Raw genomic sequence first — 24,226 nt, 5'->3', positions numbered from 1 at the left:
TTTACCTATTATATTCTGTAAGTTATTATATCCATTCGATAGAACGAATATTGATCATTTTAATAAATTTGTGTAAAGAGTGAAGTTTAATATTATAAAATTTATCGTTGATGTTATCGTTAAATAATTTTATGATTTATTCTAGTTTTCATGCGTCTCTTCATTGCGACGTTTCTAAACTTATGAATAACTCAAAAATCAAAAAGCGTCGACGAAAAATTCTAATTATAATTTTATTCTTACCATGATGCGGCGAAGAACGGGTTTATACTTGCGGAAACTTGGATTTTCTAAAAACTTTCTAACGAGCACGAAATTTCCATCATGTTGCCAGTAAATTTTCAAACCTTCTAAAGGGATCTCGACTAGAACTATAACTATCTTAAGCCTGCAGTTTGATTCGAAAGTTTTTTAGTTTGTTTTCAATCCACACGAAATCGATTTTAAATTCTACTTGCAAACGCTTTATTGATGTGCTCTTTTTTTTTATATTTATACTCAAATATTAGAATCTTTAATTGGTGTCTTCAAAGTTATTTTAAAAATATTCATAATATTCAAGTCAAAAAGTTATAATTGCAAAACGCGTCACAATAAGCACTAATAACACAATGATAAATATTAGTAATAACTATAAAAATACATAAAATTTCAAGATTAGCACAGCTTAAGCTTTGAGCAAAAGCTGGACGCAATGATCATGCAGACTCGTGTTGATACAGCTTCCGAAATCTTTTCTGTTCCAGACATCCAGGCGACAATCCCTTCTACAGCACCATCGACAGCATGCCGGACATTCGGCCGCGCCGGAAGTCGATACCATTGGTTTCCGAGCTGGTAGGTAGCCGATCGCCCATTAACACCATTCCGCCATTGTCTCCGCGTCTATATACATATGTATAAGTACACCGTGTACACACATACATATATGTACATTGCCTGGACCGTGTCCATACATATATATTTGTCGGAAATAATTATCCGATCTGACGAAACGTATCTCGTTGTTGTCGCCATCATTATTGATGTCGTCGTCATCGTCGTCGTTCTCTTCATCTATGACATCGTCGAGATAATTAAAAAACGCGATCTCCGCTTCTGGATAGCGCGGCATGAGTTCGAGTTCTTTCAATCTTCGTGACGATTATGCTGGTTGGAATTTAATTAATTTACTCAACTAGCTCGAGACCATCTCTTGATGCGCTATTTTATAATTTTAAGGCCCCTTTGGTGCTTTGCAATTCTGTGTTCCGCGTTTGCACAGATAGACTGAAACAAAGTTGGAATTAATTACCGCGATGTGTCCGACGTGTGCGCTATTAGCGATTCCTACGCGAGATATGTGAAAGCCCATTGAACGACAGAATAATTGTAATCGTAAAGGTTCTCCTATGTGGTACGCGGATACATGAACATTTTTAGAAACTATTTCCACAATATACGGAATATTTTTTATTTATAGTTTTATTTATATTTTTTATTTATATATTTTTTATTTATGCAGGTGTCATAAAGGTCGTAATAATAATGCTTAAGAGGAAATTCCTAAGATAATTTTAAGATGAAAATTCTATCAAATATCGATGCTAACAGTTTTTGAATCATAAATATTTAAAGTTAGTTAATTATATCGTATCTAAAATTTATGTATTCAGATGTGGTACAATGCAAAAAGCGAAAGCTAATTATTACTACTGCATTAATATAACATTCTAAAGTACATCAGTGTGGATTTATGGTATTTATATAATTCTCATGCGTTAGTGTTAATATTAACACATGATGTGGATTTATAATCTGATTTATATCAACATTATGATATTGATTTAAAATCCACATCATGTTGATGTTAATACGCTCAGAATTTGTATATATAGACACCGCATGATATTAAATTCACACCAATATTTTTTATAGTGTAAGTGGAATTGTCGTGTAGAAACGCGGGTGAAGTATTACTGACGAACGCAGTAAATCATATTATGTGAGATGTACCGATTTAAATGTCGAAGCGAGCTGTAAAATATAAACCAATATGCGACATATCGATCAATCGAGTGGCACGTGCACTCGATTATGCTAATACGTTCAATAATACATATCCGACGACCACGAGCGGTATCGTTACTTTGCATTTTATTTATCTTATGTTTCTAAAGAAAAAATTGCAAAGGACTGTGTCCTCTCTCAACTTCCTTTATGAATATATTAGTGGACGCAGTAGGAAATTATAACAAAGTTATCTAAAGCTTAATTAGTTTGTCATCCAGCGGAAACGCAACATTTTCTCGATTATAAAACAGCCATCGTTTCTTCTTTAACTTTATTTCCATCGCGAGACGACGACGACGACGACGACGACGATGTTCTAAAATATCTTCGTCGCGAGATCTAACTCTGTGTATCATGCACGACGTATCCGAGGATCTACCGTGGAACGAAAGCAAAGAGAATAAAACTGAAATCATGAATGGCATTTTCGTTGAATTTCAAGACGAAGCGGAAGATCTTCCGATGCGGCTCGTAACAAGCGTGTATCTCATCGTGACCTAATTGCGTGTTTTACGTTTCAGTGTTATCGTCGTTTCCTGCGACGAATCGAATTGCTAATTTTTCTAAAAGCCATCGCAATGCTCCAACGAGCAAATCTGACGAAATATTTCCTCTCAATGTAACATCTCTTTTTCCCTGAAATTTCCAAATAAAAAAAAACACTTTACATTTCATAGTCCTTTGATAATTACTCTACCTATTAATATCCTAAATATATTCATGAATAAAATAAAATTCATTGATTCGTTAAATGTGAATAATACGACTGAGAGATTTCATTATTTCAACAAAATTTAATCGTGCCAATGACAATTATGTTCACAATTGGCAAGAACATTTCCGCAAAATTTAAATTCGCAATTCGCTAATGCGATTCGTATTCAAGAGATGCCTTTATATCTTCAATCGATCGAAAATACTAGAAAACTCACGATTTGAAATTCGGATAAGTTGTCGATATATTCGCGACCATTTATCTCGCTGGTCATACATAAACAACGTGCAGAATAAAGACAAATAGTCGCGAACTCTTTTAAGTAAATCATCCTCCGCGATTGCGTATTTTAATCAATAAATCGATAAAAATAACTAATCGAGTTTTATTTACAAAAGAAAAAGAAAGGAGTATAAAACAATGACACTGAGTTGTTTATAAAGTGTAGAGATATTCCGTACACTTGTTTCATCTCGATTATATACATGATAATGACGCACGTGCTTGAAACGATAATAAAAATGTCTTGTCTACGTCATGGATGCCATTGTAAGCTAAAAGATCGCGTGTGTGCAACTAGTGCGTGATGCTTTAAATGAAATTCTTAAGTAGTTTATCGATCGCGCTCCAGAGAAAAGCCTAGTGAGGATAAGTGTGTCGCGGAAAACGTGATTTAATTTAATACTACGAAAGTAAAACGGTGGCAGTGAAATGTAATTTTCATCAGAATAAAATAATGGAAAATTGAATTTTTTGAATTAACCCGAAAATGTATTTAACGCGTCCCATTTTGAAAATTGTAGATTTGAGATCACTTAAGAACCTTAATTACATTTTCCAACGGATTTTATATTTGATTCAGTGTTAAAAAAGAATCGACTTATCTTCCCTTTTAAAATACAGCATTGCACTCCAATTCCAAATATAGATATCCTTCATCATCTTTAGATCCCTTTAATCCGATGTCTGTCTTCCTGTATGTTTGTCTCCTTGTTTAATGTTAACATATAATTGTTGTGCATATCTTATATAACCCTAGAATCCCAAAGTCTCGCGACGTGAAATATTTTTACTTGTGGTATCATGACATGGAAAAAATTGTCCAGGCAGTAAAAAGCGCGAAAAGATTACTGAGTTATAACCGCAAAAATGTTCGCGTTATTCGTTGGAAAAATTGCAATAGCAGTGACGAACGCATCGCCTATCAATGTCGAACTAACGAAATTGATTGACCACGTGTAAAAGGCGATTATCGCTCAGTAATTTCGATCGTTTAAATTCACCACGGATATATAAATTTCTAAAACGCAAATTATCAAAACTTGATCTTCGACAAAAGAGAATAACTCTGTTTTTCATGTTTTTGTATCACGTAATTATTTCTTCGTGATGAATCAGTCCTAATTATACATCCGTTAATTAATCGTCTTTGCTTCTCTTGTGTCTAATTTTTAAAACATCTATATCTATATCATAATTTAACTAAAAAAAAAAAAAAAAAAAATAAGCAAGTAACTACATGTACTAATCGGCATATAATGCTATTTTCTTTGTTTGTTCTCTGTGGCGCCCGTTGTTGTATCCACCTGAACACCTGAAAAAAACAAAACCACTCACTGAAAAAAACCTCTCAAAAAATCTCAAAAACTCTACCTCCAGGTCTTGAAGGTACTAATTAAATGCCTCCTTAGCCAAGTCAATAAAAGCTTGCTCGAACGTTTGCATGTGAATTTTTAATTCTCATTCTCACTGTCTACATGCTATTATCTGTCTATATGCTTTTTTTTTATTTACGTCCTTCCGTTTGTTCTACGCGTGATTTACATTTCTCTCTTAATTATTTGCTCTTGATTGGTTTATTTCTAATTCGTTATGTTTTTTTTTCTGCTGATTACTTGCCATAAGGGGATGTGTATGCTTTCCTCATTGCGAATCGTTGAAAGTTGCCCTCTTCTCGATGGAATAGAGTCAGCGGTGTAGAAACTTCTTGATTACATCTCTAATTTAATTTATGATTCTGTTACATGTGTATCTACTCGTTAGTAAATAGATACCGAAGTAATTTTGTTATCTGCGGAACATGCAATTTCTATCTCCCATGTATGAAATATCGAATGTGAGAAAATAATATATCAAATCTCTAGCCACTCGTTAAATTGAACACAATTATAGTCGGAGAGACAAGAGATGTTTGTACTTCAACGAAACGCATTGTTATATGTTTTTTTGATGGCTTATTCGTAACTTTGTGTTCCGCATGCGAATGTTTTTACAGTTACTTCGATTAGTCAATTAAAAATTATGCAAAAACGGATTTAACGAAAGAATCTTTCTAAAATAATTATCTATTTCGCGTGCATTCAAACTTAATTAATGTGATCCAGTAGTCTCCAAGTTGTCAATAAAAACGCTAGTCCCATTAGATTTTGTTCTGCTTTGTAACGGTAATGTCCCTCACCTGTATACGAAATCGTTCACAGTTCCAGCATCGATATTGCATGAACGTCTTGGTAGTTGCAGATATAATAACATGTGTTAAGAGAAGTTATAAAAATATTATACGAGTCGTAAGTAGATGTTTTGATCAAAGAAAATTTTGAAGACAATGTGTTTTAGTGAAAGCTTTCTTTGATTCGCTAATACTATTCCATTTCTCTTATTTCACTCCTTCGCTTTTATCTCTTGATGAAAGGAACCGGAAAAATGAAGTGAAGGAGGTGACTCGATAATATCGTTAAGAAAAATGATATTGCGCGAGATTCTCACAAGAGACAGAATTAAATTGCCTTGGTGCCCCTCTTTCCGTGCTGCGTCGCAGTATTCCTCTGATCAGAGGATACATTAAAAAAACAACGTCACAACGGCATACGTGGGTTATAGCCGATAAAAGTGATATTAGCATATACAGAGTAAGCGCTTGATCGTCAAGCTCAAACAATAGCGCATGCACAGTTCGCGGGGCTCCATGTATAATATCTTAATTAAAATCTATGCTAACCACAAATTCTATCGCGCACCTTACCTCAAAAACACCCATAAGCTAATTAGATTAGATTTTCTTTCCGTAGAGATTCACCTAAGCTCTATCTCTTTTCACTCTTTGTCTCTCTCTCTCTCTCTCTTTTACTCTTCTCTATCATCATTATTCCATCAACTAATTTACATATCTCCTGACGTTTCCGCTCCATTTGCTTCTTGATTCTTGCCCTTTACTGTCTTTTCTTATTATCGCTCTCTTCGTTCTAATTTCAATATTAGATTCATATATATGCGTTCCCAATCGCACATGCAAATTTACACTGCATTGAAACAGTACCTACTCGGTCTTATTAAGCAGGGGTCCAGCCTTTGATTAGCCTCTAGTACAATTTCCGCCATGGTTCTCGAACATATAATCCAGATAGCATATAATCCAGATCTTATTGAGTTGGACCTCACTGTCGGTCTTAATATTTGCAATCTTGTTTGTTAACCACTACGTTAATTTTCTCTATGCACGCGACTATGCGAAAAGATAATCGGACAGATATTATATTAATCCGCAACATTTGCACGAATAAATATCTTGCACCTGCTCCGATTTTTTTCGTCATAAAATATATTCAAACGGTGCGGTCGATAAATATTCGTTGAATTTACGAATTCTATTTCAGAAACGTGTATGTTGGATATTTAAAAATGTCAAAGTTCGCGATTACATAAGACTGATTGAGATTAAGTATAAAATATAAAATATAGAATAGCATTTTCTGTAACATTTTGCGAAACATTTCTAACGAGTGTTTCATGTATATATATATATATTATATATAACTCACACTTATACTCACTTCATAAAAACTTGTAAATAAAAATTTAACTTTGTCGATATTTCACTTGGCATGTATCACCGCTTATATATCACAAGATTTTTACGTCACAAGATTTCCCTTCGGCTTTCAATTTGTTTCTATCTCGCAAGTTTTTATTATACTACGACAGATACAGTTTAATCTCGATGTGAAGTTGTTTCTTTGGAAATGTATATACTCTCGTTTGATTGATTAATATTAAGGATTTCAAAATATGTATATCTTATCACTTTTGAAGTATAGTCCTCGTTATTTGAAAAGTCAGTGTCACTCACCTTTATTTTAACTCGTAAACAATTTTGATCTCGATGTCGATAAATATTTGTAAATAACATTTTTCAAAGACTTCTTCGTGTTTTCATATTCGTTTACATACCTTTCTTCACGTCTCTCGATTTATTTGATCAATTTTATGCTTTTCTTTGATTTTTTTCTCGCTCTCCTCTTTCTCTATCTCTTTCTTTTTTTCTTTCTTCAGTCCCAGGATTATCATTTATTATACGATAGAGAGACTGGAAGGTATCAGGTATTATTATTTCATTATCAGATACACATTAATTCCTATCTTTTCTCAGACCATGGCAGCGACGAAGAGAAACGCTGGTCTCACATCCGCCGTACCTCGAGCGACGCTGAACGACGAGGAGCTGGTAAGGATTTACCCTTTAGTCATATATACTTCACCCTTACTACTTCATGTCACCAGTTAATAAACCAAGAGAAACATGCTTACCCTGTAAGAGGAGGGTTGGCTATCATCGCGTCATCCCGCTAATTTAAGTAATTTTTACAACGACTAAGCTCTTTTTCAATGACATTTTTTAAAGTCATTTTTATCATTACGTGGACGATGCAATTTACTGTATTAATTAGTGTCACATAAATTACACAACGAAGCTTAATTACTTTCTTTCTACGTGTTGTACTTCATTCGGAAACCCTCACGTAATGAATGAGGGATGAGAGAAAAGTTTTAAAAGTGAAAGGACGTTTACTTTCTAATTGCGAGGTAGAGATAATATAGCAAGAAGTAATATCAGAAATAGGAAAATGGATATCAGAGAGAAATTAGATCGTATATCATTTAATTTTAAGTTTCAATTCCGGTAAGAAACTGGAGACCTAAAACTTAACTTAACTGGGTTTTCTTTTCTTTTCATATGAAACGTGCTGCATTTTATCCTCATTTCCACACTATTTTCTTTCATGTAAGTGTGTTCTAGCCAGTTTCAGTTCTGAATCAGAGTCTCCTTATTTCTATTTACTCCTCTCCTTACATTGTATTATTCTAAAGTAACACGTAGCGACCTAGTGTAAAACACATTAGCGGCTAGGATACCGTGATACGCATCATATATATGTACTACTTTTTCCTCTAATGCATATATTATATATATATATATAATGCGTATATTTCTTTATGTTCATAGATGAGTTTACATAGTCTATATAAGGGTAGAATCACGACGGGGGATACCGTATCAGAGAGAAATAGCTATAGACTAGTGCTAGGAGTTTCCGATTTCCGTTGGATGTTCCTCGTGTATCGAATACCTGGGTGTCCTTTCCAGATCGCTTTGACATACATGCAATATTCGATAACGAGATATCGATACCTTTCTCAGATATGTGATTTAATAAAGCACTTTGAGAAACCATTACGAATGTAATAAGTTAATACTGGTTGAAATTTACATAATTTGTTAACCTTAGATGTAAGATTTAGGTTCGCAGAGTGCTCTTGCTCTTAATAATAAAATATTCGACTGGAAAAATTCTTTCGACATTTCCGATCATCTGAAGAATATCGAGATAATGTATTGAAAGGTAACTCAACCAGTAGCTCATACATATTCTTACGTTGGAATGAAGATATACGGATTTTGAAAAATTCATGCATCGAGGAACATCTCGAGTTCACACGTTAGTTACCATGCTTAGCGATGCTTTTACACCTACGTCCTTTCGCTAGGTAATCTAAAGATATTGCCAGAAAAGTCTAAGGATATATATATAGAAAATATCATTTGTTCTAAAACTTCTTCACGTACTACTGCTTTTCAAAAAAAAAATTTTCTTCTAAAAACGAAAAACAAGATGGAGCGCGAAAATTCTAGATGTCCAATATGAAATGTGATGATCTCCTTAGGATCGAGGAGCTCGCGTACGCTCATGAAATTCTCATAAGTAATCCTATTTCACAAGCATGAAAAAAAGATATCTAGAAGAAAAAGAAAACCGATAGGAGAGATGTTCTCGAAAATCTAAAGCCGAATAATGAGAATCACTTTGTTTTCGAAAGTCACGAGCAAGTAGGAACGTAAAACAGTTTCTAGCATATTCAATTCGCTTTTATTGGAACCATACCAGGTTTTCCTTTGTAAAATCTATGTCTGCATATGATTTGCGTGCATATGATTATGTAACTAGAACCCACAAAGGCACTTCAGTTAATAACTGAATCCATGATAGAGTTTTTGCAAGAAAGATCGGAATGGACAAAATCAAAATGCTAATCCTTCGGTATTCCGTTTATAATTTAAAAATTTTACATTGAAGGAAATGTATCTTAGATCGATAAGAATAACGCGAAAGCACAAGTAATAAATTAAAAGAGCTTTCTTAAAAGGTCATATGATAAAGCTGTTTCATTTTATTCAAAAATAGCCTCGATAATATAATATCTGATACAATTTTATTACACAATTGCTCGATCGATTGTTCGCGAGTAATAGAATATTTTATATTACGTTAATGGAAATTCATCTGTCACTTCATCATATGCTGTAAATGTCGGAAATTCAAAGTACATCTTTTCTATTTGCAATAAACAGAATGTTCGTAAAACAATATCTGAAATTTAATAATAATAAACGATGTAAATACATTTCGTATTTTACATCGGTTATTAAAATTCAGCTTGAATGGAAAGAATGATTTTTCTAAAATATTTAAAAATGTATAGTATCTATAAATACAGATTTGAATACAATAATTTTAAATTTAAATAATTAAACTATTTTAATTAATATTAAAACATAAAATAATTTTGTTAAATTAACAAAACAATTATGTAGGTCACTTGAGCATAATGGGAAATGCTACAAAGTTTTGACATTCAATTAGCTTGTGCATCCTACATAATTATTTTGATGGTCTAACAAAATTATTTTTCAACCTATATCTACCTAACCTTTTAGAAAAAGAAAATCATTCTTTTTGTATAATATTGGAAATTTTGACATATCAAAAGGCATCGACTACCAAAGGATTAGTAATTTATGATAATATCCAACGAACTATTTAAATCCCTCAAAAGTTATAATTATTACGAGCGAAGAATTGAAGTAGAAAAATAAATGTTTACAAACTGCCCATCTATCTCTTACCTTTTTCTCTTTCTTTCTTAATATAACGGCTTAATGCAAATCATATAACGAAACACCCACAGAAGATGCACGTGTACAAGAAAACTCTGCAAGCGATGATCTATCCCATATCATCAACCACTCCTCACAATTTTGTTACCTGGACGGCCACATCACCGACGTACTGCTACGAGTGCGAGGGTCTTCTCTGGGGCATTGCTCGACAAGGAGTGCGATGTATGGAATGCGGTGTCAAGTGTCACGAAAAGTGCAAGGACCTTTTGAACGCCGATTGTTTGCAGAGTGAGTAACATCAACCTATATTTCAATTTTCAAGCGCGATTTCCGTAATATTAAATATATTTATCAAGGATATGTATTAATTTTATTTCGGTTAACTGAAAAAGACTTTACTAAATTTTAATAAATATTTGTTTGAATAATATTAACTAAATATTTACTAAAGATAAACCTATAATACATTTATTTGATACAAAAGCTATTAATTGAAGTATCATTTCTTTTGTTGGTGAATATTTATTTGCTGTAAGTAAACGTTTAATTGATATTACTCAAACAAATATTTATTACAATTTAGGAAATTTTTTTCAGTCACATCATTAAAATTAACAGATTTTAAATAAAATTTATAAATTATCATTTTTATATATTAATGAATTTGGAGCTATTGTATAAATGTATCGGACGCTCTGAGATCACATAACTTTTCCTTTTTCAGGTACGTAATTAAAAACCTTGAATTTATTTATTAATTGGACAGTAATAAAATCAATTGTCTCTCGACGGGACAATAAGAATTAAGTGAAATCGAGAAAAGTTTCGCAATTAAACAAAGTGTAACTGATAATTATGAACAGATATACATCTAAATTACTATTTTCTGTCTTCGCTCTCACTACGTGAATTAATTATTAATTTGCTTTACAAGACCTCCGTTCGTTGCTTCTGCCAGTTATAATGTTATTTCGTCGGCCGATGTCTTGTCAATAAACGGATATTACTCTCGTATTTCATACAAAATCGATTTGTGACGGGATAATCGAAAGATTATTGATAAACGGGCGATTGTTAAATCGCGCAATTGAATTTCGCACGGATTGAGTGTCTCGCGGAAATATCAATTTTACGTAGGCGCGATTCGCGAGGAGGCCGATTCGCATTTTGGCTTGATAAAAGTATCGGCAATGACATGACAGATTTTATAAACCAATCTCCAATGTCCGGAAATCGGGAAGTAATGACACTTTTAACGTCAGCCCGTCTATCAGACTTTCAATTTGATTCCGGTGATCTTCGCGTTCTCTCTATAGGTGTCCTTTTCGTCTGGATACTATTCGCTATCGATTCATGCTAGCACTCCCAGACTAATGATTCCCAACCTCTTCCCCTCTGCTCTGACTCTGTCCTCGATAAAGTTTCTTTCCTTGATCGGACAGTCCACGATTAATTTACAGTCTCTCCGCCTCCGACTCGCCGCACGACAGTTTGCCCCGTAATTCCGTTCTCAATTAATTCTCCCTCATCCACCGCTATCCGTTGTAATTTCAATGTACCGGGTGTTTCGTATTACGTCTCTTCCTATCGCTTATTTTTTTCAGGTTTCCTTCTCTATATCCCTATATGATTGTATTGTCAAGGATTTCCTTTTTTAATAATTAAAATAGCCAATATCGATAATTCAAGAAAGAAACTATTTCGATGTATACCTTGATGTAAAATTCGAAACGTGTCTGACACCGCGTATTAGATTGCATATGAAATGTTTCGCTACCACGATATCGTTCTGGCATCTAACGTATCTGATGTCCGATTATATATAATCAAAATTGACGCGTCTATTGTGTAACGCGCAGAATACATGATCATCTATCACGATCTATACGCAATATACTATATTTTCCAATTTATATATAATTTTGTGAAACGTAATACCGTTATGCCAATGGTATTATTAATGTTGGTATTATTAATGGTATTATTAATGTAGTGTTGATTCCAAAAAAGCTGGTATTACTCAATCACTGCCCATGATACAAATCATGATTTTCACGATGTAGAATTCTATCTCGAAAAAAAATCACATATTTTTTTGTGAACGTTTTATCAGCTAATGCATTGAAAAACAGTGCGGTATCTGCGCCGAGAATTGTGTAATAAATCTTCTTTGCGTGTAAAACGTTCTCTAATCTTTTTTTTTTACTGGAGATAAAAGCGTTTTATCAACACCGGAGCGACATTGAGAAGATTGAGAATTAATGTATGAATCAATCGAATTCGACCATAAATTTTAGTAATACATCTTTAATAATTCGACTAAATACCCATATACAAATCTCGAATATACAGATGCTTGATAATTAATTCCAAATGTAATCTTGTTACGGACTTTCAACACTCAAAAAACCAATGATGTTTGATAGAGCGAATGAAAGTACAGAGTGATAATTGGTTAGATAATTGGTACACAAAGTAATTAAATAAAATTTCTTTTTACTCCTTTAATCCATACATCTGAAATACATTCAAAAATCAATAGAATGTTTTGACTCTCTTTGGAGTCAGCTCCTCCTCAGCTAATAATAAAAAACATAATTTAATAAAACTCCCCTAATTGTCAGATATGAGTCACTTCAAATTTACAGATTGATATTGTAAAAATCTCAACAATCAAAGAATATGTCATAAGTTTTGGATCGAACAATTAACAATTTTTAATAATTAGATGTGATCGTAATGTATATTAATGCTCCTGGCCATTCTTATATATAATTATATATATGCTGACAATATATTTGATAATATATTATTTCATATATTATTCCATTTTATAGGGGCGGCTGAAAAGAGTTCAAAGCACGGCGCTGAGGATAAGGCGAATACTATAATCACGGCGATGAAGGAGAGAATGAAGCAAAGGGAACAAGAGAAACCGGAGATCTTTGAACTTATTCGGTGAGTATCCGCTTATTGCGCGCTTGCTTCTTTTTCTTTTCTTCTTTTCCTCGCAGCAGAATTACATCCAACGATAACCGTACTGTAAATTAATAACAGTTCGGTTCGAGGAGAAATAGCGTCGATCGATGTATCGATGTGATTTAATGATTTTTTCATCTGTCACCACTGCTCGCTATTTTTGGATCAGTAGATTCGCAGTCAGTCTCACTGGCGCATTCGTTGCGCATTGTATAGAAATCTCATAAAGAAAATAATTCAATGTCGCCTGATTGCTGCAACGGCGTACTTTTTCTTTTAAAAACTGCGGATAAAAAGCCATGAATTAATTAATTATCGTAACAACCTCCTTTGAATCCCTTTTTCCATTCTACTCGGTCTCTGCTTTGGGGATTGTAAATGGTTCCGTGGATAAATCGCCACAGCGAGCCAGATCTATTGTATTTCACAAACTCAAACATAGAAAATCGTTAAAGGCCGTATAAACATCGTTTGGACGAATATTAATGCGTCACTACACATTCTCAGGAATAGCGTATTGTGTGAATGTTCATGAGTAATGCCTTACTATAAATGCGGCAAGCACGATTCGCGTTTCAGACTTTGAAGTTATCTTCGTGTTATCTTGGAGAATTTGTGTGATTTTACATCGCATTGGGTATTTCGTTACTGCAGACATATCATCGATAGTCTTTCTATTCAAAACTTACAACAGATATATAATCGATAGTCTTTCCATAAAACTGCCAAAAAAAACATTTTTAGATAATTTATAAATTTGTATATATTAGTAATTTATACATTTGTTATATAAAAAGAGAGACAAAAGTAAAAGTGGCAAAGGAAAATTAAGTAATACTACAACGATTTTAGTGTAATAATTCATTTCAGTATTTAGTTATAATAATTTCCGCAATATTATCGATTAATGGGAAGGTAAAACCCGCTTCATTCAGTAAATGTATTATTGTTATGTAATCAAATAAGCTGTCAAAATTAAATAATCTCACAAATTAATATTGTCCAATCAATATAATCAGCATTGACATAAATTGCAACGTGCATACATTCATATTATAATTCTAGTTCAAACTCTGAATTATAATGCCTGGGAAATCGTGAAACAAAAATCTTTTGAGTGTTATTTGAAATTCGACTATATAACTCGATAATATTGCTAATATTAAATATATTTATTTAAATAAATTTTGTTTTGTTCATGCGAAAATATAACGAGATCACACATCGAATAATTGTTTTCAGATACCAAAACCGACCTATTTGTGATAAATGATAAATGGATAACACACGCGGCTTAGATACGTCAGCATCGTTACAATAACCGTCTAATCGCATTTGCGCACCTTGCGTCAATCCGTCACATATCTGCCACAATTAATTAAGCGTCGAGCTATTCGAGATATCTCCGTTACCCGCGCCGCATTTCAATCTTATTACCAAGTATTGGCTTGTTATCGCGATTATAAACATCGACGATGCAACATAGAGTATATACGGTTTCGTAAAAGCCTCGGTAGGCTAATGAAAATCAACGTTAATTAATATCGCTTGCGCGATCTGCATTTCAAGAGACCTATATAAAGTCAATAAATCGGTCAATATTTGTACATTAGTCATGTAATTAGCATGTTATAGAAACTTTTTTAGATATGTAATCTCAAATTACATTTATATAATTTATAATTAACTGCGAAATTGTTTTAGGAGAGAATATCATATTTTCGAATTATTTTTAATCAATTCAACATAAACACGTGATAAATTGATAAATTTAGTAAACATTATAAACTTATTAGTAAACGCGAATTAATCAGTGCTCATTAATACTAACAGATATTTTTCTCGTTTCGGTCGAATATTAGTAATCATTAGTAATTTAACTTATCACGATAATTAGCACGAGCGAAATTAGTGCGAAACAGCTGCAGCGTTATTACGTGCCAGGAAAAGCACTAGATCTGGTCGTTTCCACAAGAAATACTGCAACGCAGAATGTTATGCCCGCAACAGTTGTATGTATTACTGAAAATTAATTTAATATCCTAGAGGATAATAATTAGTTGTCAATTAAAACTGCTTGTACTCAATGGCAATAGACTGGAATTAATCTATAATTAAATGAAACGCTTAGATCAATATATGGCGATGCAGTGGCGACAGTGGGCAAAGAAAATCGTAAGGAAGAATTAACAAAATTAAAGCGGAATTTTCACCATCACAGGCCCGATTTCGTCTTCTCTGAGGAATATAATCACGAATGAGCAATTCATCGTTCTCGTTAGCGAGTTGATCGATGAGCAGTCGTTTTAATTAGAAAACTGTTTTGTTCGGCACGCGTATTAAAAATTTTCATTATCAAAACGTTCGATTACTGCTGTTTTTCTTTTATTCGGAATATCAGAAAAATTTAACGAAAAACAGAGTCGTCTGAGCAAACTGCTAGTCCTACAAAGAAACTTCTCAAGTAGTCACGTAGCAATTTGCTACTGATAATAATCCTGTAACGTATTCTGTTTCACGGAATGCTGACTAAAAAGCATAAAAGCGAGCATAGTTTTCCCAACTGAAAAAGAACACTACATTCATGTGCCAGTTGAAATTTCATTCGTGTTATCGCAAATATTTTTTTTTAAGTTTTTTATTTAAATTCCTTTATTGAAATTCCTACAGGCTAATAATATTTCGCGAAACAAAATAATCTTTTTTTGAGAATTCGCGGTAAAAAGAACTATTTTAGATAATCTCGAAACAATGATATATTTCACAACGAGATAAATAGACGAGATCGTGGCCGTTGACACAGCTTATGAAAGAGAGTCTCGTCGGAGTTTAGGTCAGTCTTCGGGGTCGACGAAAAGGCGCACATGGGTCACATGATGGCGGTGGAGCAGTCGGTTTTGGATGGTACCAGCAAATGGTCGGCGAAGATCGCTATTACAGGTTTGTGGCCAGCTCGTGCTCGGCGATTCCTAAACTGGTCTTGTGCACTCTCCATATCCCACGTGACGAGCGTATGTCATCAGTATGGTGTCCGTCCCAATACATAATACATATGTGTGCTGGGTATGCCTATATAATTTGATCTGTATATACAAATGCGAGTCACCGTTGTCTCCATATATTATGTCTATATATACATAATGCGTGTACGCACAAGATTACTTTGATTACTTCTTCTTATTATTATTATTGTTATTATTATTGCCATCACACGTAGATTTGATAATGGCATAATAATAACTGGCTCTTGGTGGCTGTATTGTATTGATTGTGCCATGAATGTACCAATAATTGAGTAACAAATATCATTTTATGTAATTCCTATATTTAATCCCGGAAATTGTTCGACCATCGTACGATAATATGGTTCATTTAAATGGAATGATCTCACATTCGAACTACACAAATTGCAATCTAAAACTTAGCTTTAACTGTAACTCTTCCTTTTTCTTTAACTTCTTCATAAGCTGACTGAGTGTTATTTTATATCCAACAACTTTGTTACGAGCATAATCTCACAATGGACGAGCTATTTCTAATTCCCTCCTCAGGAACACCTTGACTTACATTCTCTCGTAACTATTCCCATCCGACCAATGCAGATTACTGTATGTGTGCGCGTGTATGCCAGTGTATGCTATGCTGCTGTTTTACGTGTATGTGCTGGCGTTTTTATGATCTTACATTTGTCCGCTGGATGTGACAATACCGCGTGCTAACCGTTAGTGTACAACACTGTTTAATTGAACATTACTCGGTATTCGCCTCCCTATCAGTGTTTTCCCTTTTTTTTTTTTTGCCACCAACAGGTACTTCCCTTCGCTCCAATTTTACGCCAATCCCAGTTGCTGCCGTGGCAACCAGTCCACTTCAACGAGATCCATGAAATCGAGTTTGCAGACAGTTCTCTTCTCATTCGCGCGCTCAGTGTGCTATTTGCAATAGCCTCTTTTCCAGAGAACGAGTGGAGTTTCGTATTCCATCGGCGAAATGAAATCTCTCGCAGTCGGCTCGAGCGAATTCCTTCAGAAACAACACCCCAATTACCATCGTTCGGTGAAGTACTTATTTCCGGAAATCCTTGAAATGCATCTCGAATCGCCCGTTATTTCTCGTTAGTGAAAATCACCAGGTACACGTTTCTGATTTGAAATCCCATTTCGAGTGTCACTCTGTTTATGTATCGATATGAAGATGTATGAGTTTCCATAGTCCATATACGTACTTATATGTACATATGTACTCCTCGTGCGTCACGTCATGCGATCGCACTGGTATCACGCAATGCTCCTCTCCTCCAAGAGAATTCAATCGAAAGTCCATTAAGGTCACGTGGCAACTTGTTGTGGCTGCAAGTATGTGCTGTTGCTATTGTCTAAAGCAAACTCAGCCCGCCTATAGCCATCGAGCTTCCATGATCGCAAGTCCCTGACCGATAGGTCCAATACCACAGCGATGTCTATCGAAAGCAATCTACCGACCACCTGTAATCTTTGATATATCCAGGGCATGTTCTCTTTCCAGTTGCGTTTCGCTACGAGATGAGAGTCAGACGTCACGGGCATCGATCATTGCTTCGATCGCACGTGTCAGCTTAACTCCTCGTTCGAACCTGTAACAGAAATAGGTTTCGCGTGTCAAAGATAAGGAAAATGAACTCGTCTCGATAGATGTCGGATTAGCTCGATAGTTTGCGTTTAATGCAATTTATTACAAAAACATTCATATTGAAGGGTAGATAAATGTTTTTTTTTCGTCTTTCACCTCTTGTACGTTTTATCTCGAGAAATAAATTACTTTTATTATGAAATTTATGGACGATAAAGTTTGTCAAACATGCAGGAGGGATTATAAGACAATGTGTCGCGTAAAATACTTATCTTTGTTTGAAAGTAGCTTTATAAAGTTACATCCCTATTGAAGAAACACTTAAATTAGTCTGCATCGTTTATTCACTTCTCGTAAACAAACCGCAACGACACGTGTAGCGCGTATCGATTTCTTTCCCACGGATTATTTCCATACGAGATATGTCGATGAAAAACACGTGTAAAAAATACGTGAGATCGAGGAAAAAGTATCATGATCGAAATATTTCACGCACACATTCCATATTCTTTGTACTCGTCACCTTCATTTCGCGCGATGACGTATCTCCAGAATCAGTCATTGGTTCCAATTCAAAAGAAAAATAAAACTTTTCTTCTCCAAATCGTTGTCTTGTCGGCATGAAAATGTAAAGCATATAGTTCTTACATATAATAATACTTGGCAAAAGGCACTACCGTGTTTCTTGATATATATTTAGTATTTTTTACCGAGAATAATTCAACAATATTGATCGATGGTCATAACTTAAAACTTCGGTTCATCATTCTTTCTTCCTTTCGGTAAAACTTAATTTATTCTCAAGAAAATTATGTTATCTCAGACTTCTCTAAATCATTTATAAAATACGATTACAAGCTCCAATTTTTATAATATAATTTTTAAAAAATCTTTAACTCGATATACATATTTAAATCATGAATAACGGATTCTTAGAATTCTTGTTCGATAAAAAAAAGAAAAATTACATTTTCCTGAGTTAATAGACAAGTAAAAACTTAATCAAGTAATTGATCGCTTAGAAAGCTGTTCCTATCGTTGATCGTCTTCGTGAAACGATTACCATAACTGAGAGATCAATGGAAGTCTCGTGTTGGCGATGAGCCATGCAAGTCGAGCAACAAGTTTTCTTATTCCAGACTGATGGACGTGCCTTTACAGAACAGCTTCCTGCATAAAACAGCGCTAATTCTACAACGATTCGAGATTAACAGGTGGTAATGCGCTTGGTACAGCAAGGCGCGTGTGATCGATTGGTCTCTATATACTTTCATGCATTTGGTATAAAACTTCGAAGGAACTTTGTACGGCATTCCGCCGTATGAAACGCGTCGTGTTCGATACGATTCTCGTTCTCTACTTCGAAGCTATTAATACTTCGCCACACCTAAGCATCGATCTCATCATCCCTTTTTTATGCAAATAAAATCAATCGCATTGCTTCCGGTCGAGTTATAATTCGATTCGAGATTCAAGTAGGACCCGCCTTCCCGATTGACATCCATCATCCATATTCATCCATTAAATTCCGTATGCTCGACTCGAGCAAAGTTGGCAAAAGGCACACAGAGAATCCATAGGGATAAAAACTTTGACTAGCGAATAGAGCTAATTCATCTTGTATTGAGACGCGGATTTGAAACACACGTCTCGCTTTGCTTTTACATGAGATACAGATACAAAAGTACTGAGGTATACACAGGCTAATACAAATATCCTGGCTGCGCGAATGTAATCTTGCTAGCATAGCTGAGCTGTTGAATATACTGCCATCGCTGTTGCTGGATGATTTCGGACGATTTTCCGCCTCGCGACGATCCCGCGTCCTTCGGTAGCCTCCGTAAGACTTCCTTGATCGTCTCAAAGCTGCTGTCTCAAGAGGATCCTCTTCCTCGAGGAATCTTTAAAAGAGTATGGATTGACAATGAAAGGAAAAGGGTACGAGAGGTTGTCGAAGGACTAACCGATGACGACGACATTGTCTTCTTTTCAGCACGACGTTTTCAGTCGACCCGGATACGCACATAGACAGCCTTGAGCAGGCCGAACAGATCGTCCTTGAGGGTACCAGCAAGTGGTCCTGCAAGATCGCCATCACAGGTGATACGATACTGATACCTTTAGAAATTTTTTTAACGAACCTTCACCACACTCTCGATAATGAACCACCAATCAGTTCTAGTAACCACGTACATACACACGCTTGAAATACAACTACACAAAAACTTGTTAAAATTCTCTATAGAATATAGCGCGGCTACAAAGATCGCTATTTATATACTTTTCGTCGTAATACTCTATCTTCTCTCAATCACTCTTCTCCGAATCACGAGAGCAAAGTTTCAAAATCACTGTGATACACGACCGCGCAATTTCTGTCGCTTACAGATTCTCTGATGAGTTTGGAACTTTGTCTTGCGCGGAAGCAGAGGCTACGAATTCATCCGACAATCCGTAATCAAGAGCAGAAAGGCGCGCGCGCGCGCCCTTCTCAATAAGCACAGATCTTTCTTTCTCTCATACACAAATCTCGATTTTTCAATCACCGTATTCCCGCGCGCACCGCTCGCGATTCAAAGCGAAAACACGAAAAGATCATTACTACATCACAGAGCGCCATCGGGTTAATAAGCAACGTGATATAATATATGAAATATGATACACTTTGCGTTGTGCCGCGTATTCCGCAGTCGGGTTCTTGCATTCCAATTGCACCACCGGGGCATGCACATATTCTGCGATCGATGCACTTCGTCCGGCACGAAGTCGAACCCCGAAGATCGATCGAGCGATGTACCTGAATCTCCCAACGTTGCTGTTCATTCTTGCGTGAAGTTCCGAAATATATTAAAGTTGGACGAAATATATTGCTATTCTTGTTGTCTTGCATTCCGGTTGTTACAGTGAAAACTAAAGCAATTTATAAAGTTTCGCCGATCGACGGAAAAGGGTTACGACGTCGTCGTACCGACGAAGGGATTTTAATGTAATCCAGATTTGTGAGTTATCGGGAATGTGAGTTATCGTTGGTCGCAGAGTAACGTGTCGAATCGTTCGGTGAATTATGCCATTTATGTGCCGGGCGAGAAAAACCAAAACTCTCCCAACCACGCAGTGTCGTTCCTCGTTTATATAGCGACGACTTTTTATTTTTCACCATTTTTATCGCGATTCTGCCGACGCTGCTATAACATCGGATGTCAATAAAAATGATAAGCGCGTGGGCCGTATAACTTTACACGGCATTACAGGCAGCGTATGTCATAGAAAATTACAGTTCGCCAATCGAAATTGCAATCGTAGTACTCCGCGGCTGCGAACGATGTGGCAGACGAGAGCGATGCAAGCTGCATACGTATGCGCTTCTCCTCGGCGAAGATCGATAGTTCAACGTACAGACAAGCGTAATAGCTACGCTCAGCTTCCGCAGTCCATTCACGTCATGTATATGACTAGATACATTTCTTATCGTCTTAGAAATTGCATAAAAGAACACAATTGGACGAACGTATCCCATTAATCAGGAGGACTCTACGGAATTCTCGTCGGCATAACGTTATGTAGCTTTGTCGTTTCACCAATTTGATTCGCAGCACGTTTCAGTGATATATATTTTAAGTATGCGAAATATAATGCAGGAAGCAAGAGAAAGAATGTTAATGTCCTCGATCAATGCTGGATCGTAGCCAATAGTAAGAAACAGTTGAAATGTGGTAACGTCGGATACGTTCGGAACGCGTCGAAAACGCGAGAAGCCAAGAGAAACTCGTCGAAGAAAAATCCATTGGGATTCGATTTGCTTTCTTTCATCGCTCCTAAGGCTACTGCCGATAGTGAAATTCGCAAATGGAAGAGGCGACTCGAGATGCGCCTGCAGCAGCAGCAGCAGCAGCAACGTTCCCACTGCAGGGATTCGCATTTCGCGCACCCGTGTAAGAAGAATCTTACACGCGGAGAAATTTCCCTGGCAGTCTCGGTCGTCTTAAATAACCGAAGCTCACCGGGGCTCCCAAAGGAGGCCTTAACGTTTCGCTTGAACGCGCTCGGGATCATTTCATATTTCTTATCATCGCTCGTATATATTTAACACTTCAATAATGGAACGATAACAAGCTGTGTAACAACGCATCGTTCTACCCTGCATTAATCGAAGCTGAATAAAAAGCTCTAATTATAGGATAGACGAAGAACGCATGATGAATTTTAAATGATGTGAAATTTAATGTAAAAACTACACTTTGTGCACTTAACGTAAGAGGAAGAACACTAAGAGGTATTTTATTATTTACGATCAACTGAAAAGATAAAGAAGGTTGAACAGCATTTGCGCTGCGGAACGTACTCCGACGAGAAAAGTCGATAAGCAGAGAATACGGCAAGCTGCAACACAAAACTTTTTTGCCTTTCAAAAAGCGTATCCAGTCAGCGCTTTCCTAGTCCGTCGCTAACAGCGGAAGTAGCGAAGGAAAAAGCGAGATGGTATGGAAAAAGGGAGGGTTATCCTGTTGAAAAAAAGGAGATAAATGGGACACAGTATAAAGAAAAAAAGAAGAAAGAATAAAATCGGCGTGGTGGAAGTGATGGAAGTGGTCTGTTTTAGACAGCGCGTCTCCTCCATCCTAAGCCTTTTTATTTCCTCCGTTATGAGCGTTTCTTTCCTCGCGTGTTTATATACTCTCGGCGCGGAAAACGAGATCGGATAATCAAAAAAGGAGCAGAAGAAAATTGAGACAATTTCTGAGCGAAGTTATTTCTAAGAAACTACCAGTTGTCAACCACGTGCCGACTGGTTGGTTCGTTGGTTGACCGTTTCTGCTCTGTTTGTGACTTTCATCTTGATAAAGAATCACATCGAGAGAAAAGAAGCAATGTTGATCTATATATAAATAAAACCTACATATAAATCTTAGTGAGTGGATTCAAGTGGTAATTTTAATTATCGTAAAATAGGATAACTTTGACCTAAAATCGGAATAACTTTGATTCACATTATAAAAGTTATCCTATTTTATGGTACTAATGTGAATAATCCAGACAACACACAAGAGTCTAGAAAATATCTTTATATTGAATTACAATTTGAAATAAACCTATGAGAATAAATCTAATTAAATAAGAGAAATTCTATTTTTTTTTATAATGTCTTACATGTCCCGAGAAAGACGTTTTTATAATGTCTTCATAACATCCTTTAAACATACATGTTGTCTAGGTAAGAATCGTAATTTCTAAAATAATTCGAAACAAAATCGAGCTATTTAATATTTCTTTGCATAAATCCCGATCTTATTTCTTTGATTTATTCTATATTCAAGAGAATCGGGTCGAATTTAAGAATAAGGATCGATATTAAGAATATTTGATTCTGTACCCTCAGTGTGGATTAACTGTCATGGGATAAGAGATTTACGGAAATAAGAAGCCAAACGAGAGTGCGAATTGATAGAAGGAAGATGGTAACAGTCGGCGCTTCTTCTTCTGCCCCAGTAATCAAATCTCTTGACTCACTGGGCTAAATTAAAATGGCTACGATCTGACGAGATATTACTGCAGATTGCGCCTCGAGTGTCGAATAGAGACGGAAAAACGATAGTATTATTTCTGTGGAATTCCTTTGTCAGAAAGATAATAAAAAGATAATAAAAACAAAGCATAGTACATCAAAGTAGCGCAAAAGTCCTCCATTTTGGAACTACTAACCATATACTAGGCGCTTATTGGACTATAAGCCATTAGGTCCAAATAGCCAAAAGGAAACTTGTCGGTATTTCGGCTCGAATAAAAGGATTACGCTACTTTGGTATATCTAGAGCTTTAAGTATATCCAGTGCAACGCCGCGCATAATCGCTGCAGTGTGTGCATCGCCGCAGTGTGATCAATTAAAAATGAATGCAGTTTACGACTGCAAGCCTGACGCGTTAAATTAGCGTGTTCGAGTGTGTTCGATCGCAAGATTGGAGTGCGCGGCTTACACGTGGAATCAATATGCGCTGATAACGATTAACCTCGTAACACACACGCAAACAACAAATTATACGTTCGATATCGATGGTAATTGCGATATTTATGTTGCATCGGTCAGTCGTTGCAACGGTCAATCTGACGTTGACTTTCGAAATCACACGCGAACGTAATGCGTCAACGAGGCATATTTCATATTCCGGCTACTTTTGGCATTTAGAATCTAAATTCGCGATATGTCGAGTTCCATTATAAACGAATCATATAGAATGCGATGTGACAGTATAAAACATGCGCACAACGTATTCACTTCGGCGACATGTATATCGTTTCATTTAGTTTTTTGACGTTCGATAGATTTGTTTTATTCGTAATGAATTTATTCGCGATGAAGTGCTCAATTTCAATCGACGTATTCTCTGCCGAGCATTGCGTGCCCGCGGTATCTCTTTCAATTTTATATTTATATCTCACGCCCATAAGCTCGAATAAAGCACATAAATCAGTATCTGCTACAAATTCACGAATCTGACTCAATCGTTATCGACGATAATATTCTTGCATCGAATTAATTATCAGATTAATGGAGCGAAACGTTCATTTATATTCAGATGAAGAGTACAGACGCGCTGTGCGATGTAGAACGCAATCTGCTGCGCAAAATTAACACACACAC

The 24,226-nt window shown here is 35.7% G+C and overlaps 1 protein-coding gene across 1 annotated transcript in view; it reads left to right on the top strand.

The window, feature by feature from the left end:
• Window positions 1-24,226, top strand: part of LOC105619068 — a 54,375-nt gene that overhangs the window by 19,415 nt on the left and 10,734 nt on the right. Inside the window, 6 exon segments of the mRNA XM_012200598.1 lie at window positions 747-837; window positions 4,427-4,435; window positions 7,194-7,268; window positions 10,070-10,289; window positions 12,839-12,959; window positions 15,814-15,920. Coding sequence (XP_012055988.1) covers window positions 747-837; window positions 4,427-4,435; window positions 7,194-7,268; window positions 10,070-10,289; window positions 12,839-12,959; window positions 15,814-15,920 — 623 coding nt within the window.

Source organism: Atta cephalotes, assembly GCF_000143395.1.
Source record: "Atta cephalotes unplaced genomic scaffold scaffold00019, whole genome shotgun sequence".
NCBI classification, from domain to species: Eukaryota; Metazoa; Arthropoda; class Insecta; order Hymenoptera; family Formicidae; genus Atta; species Atta cephalotes.
The sequence above is the reverse complement of the archived record's forward strand: the minus strand, read 5'-3'. Positions and strand labels throughout refer to the sequence as shown.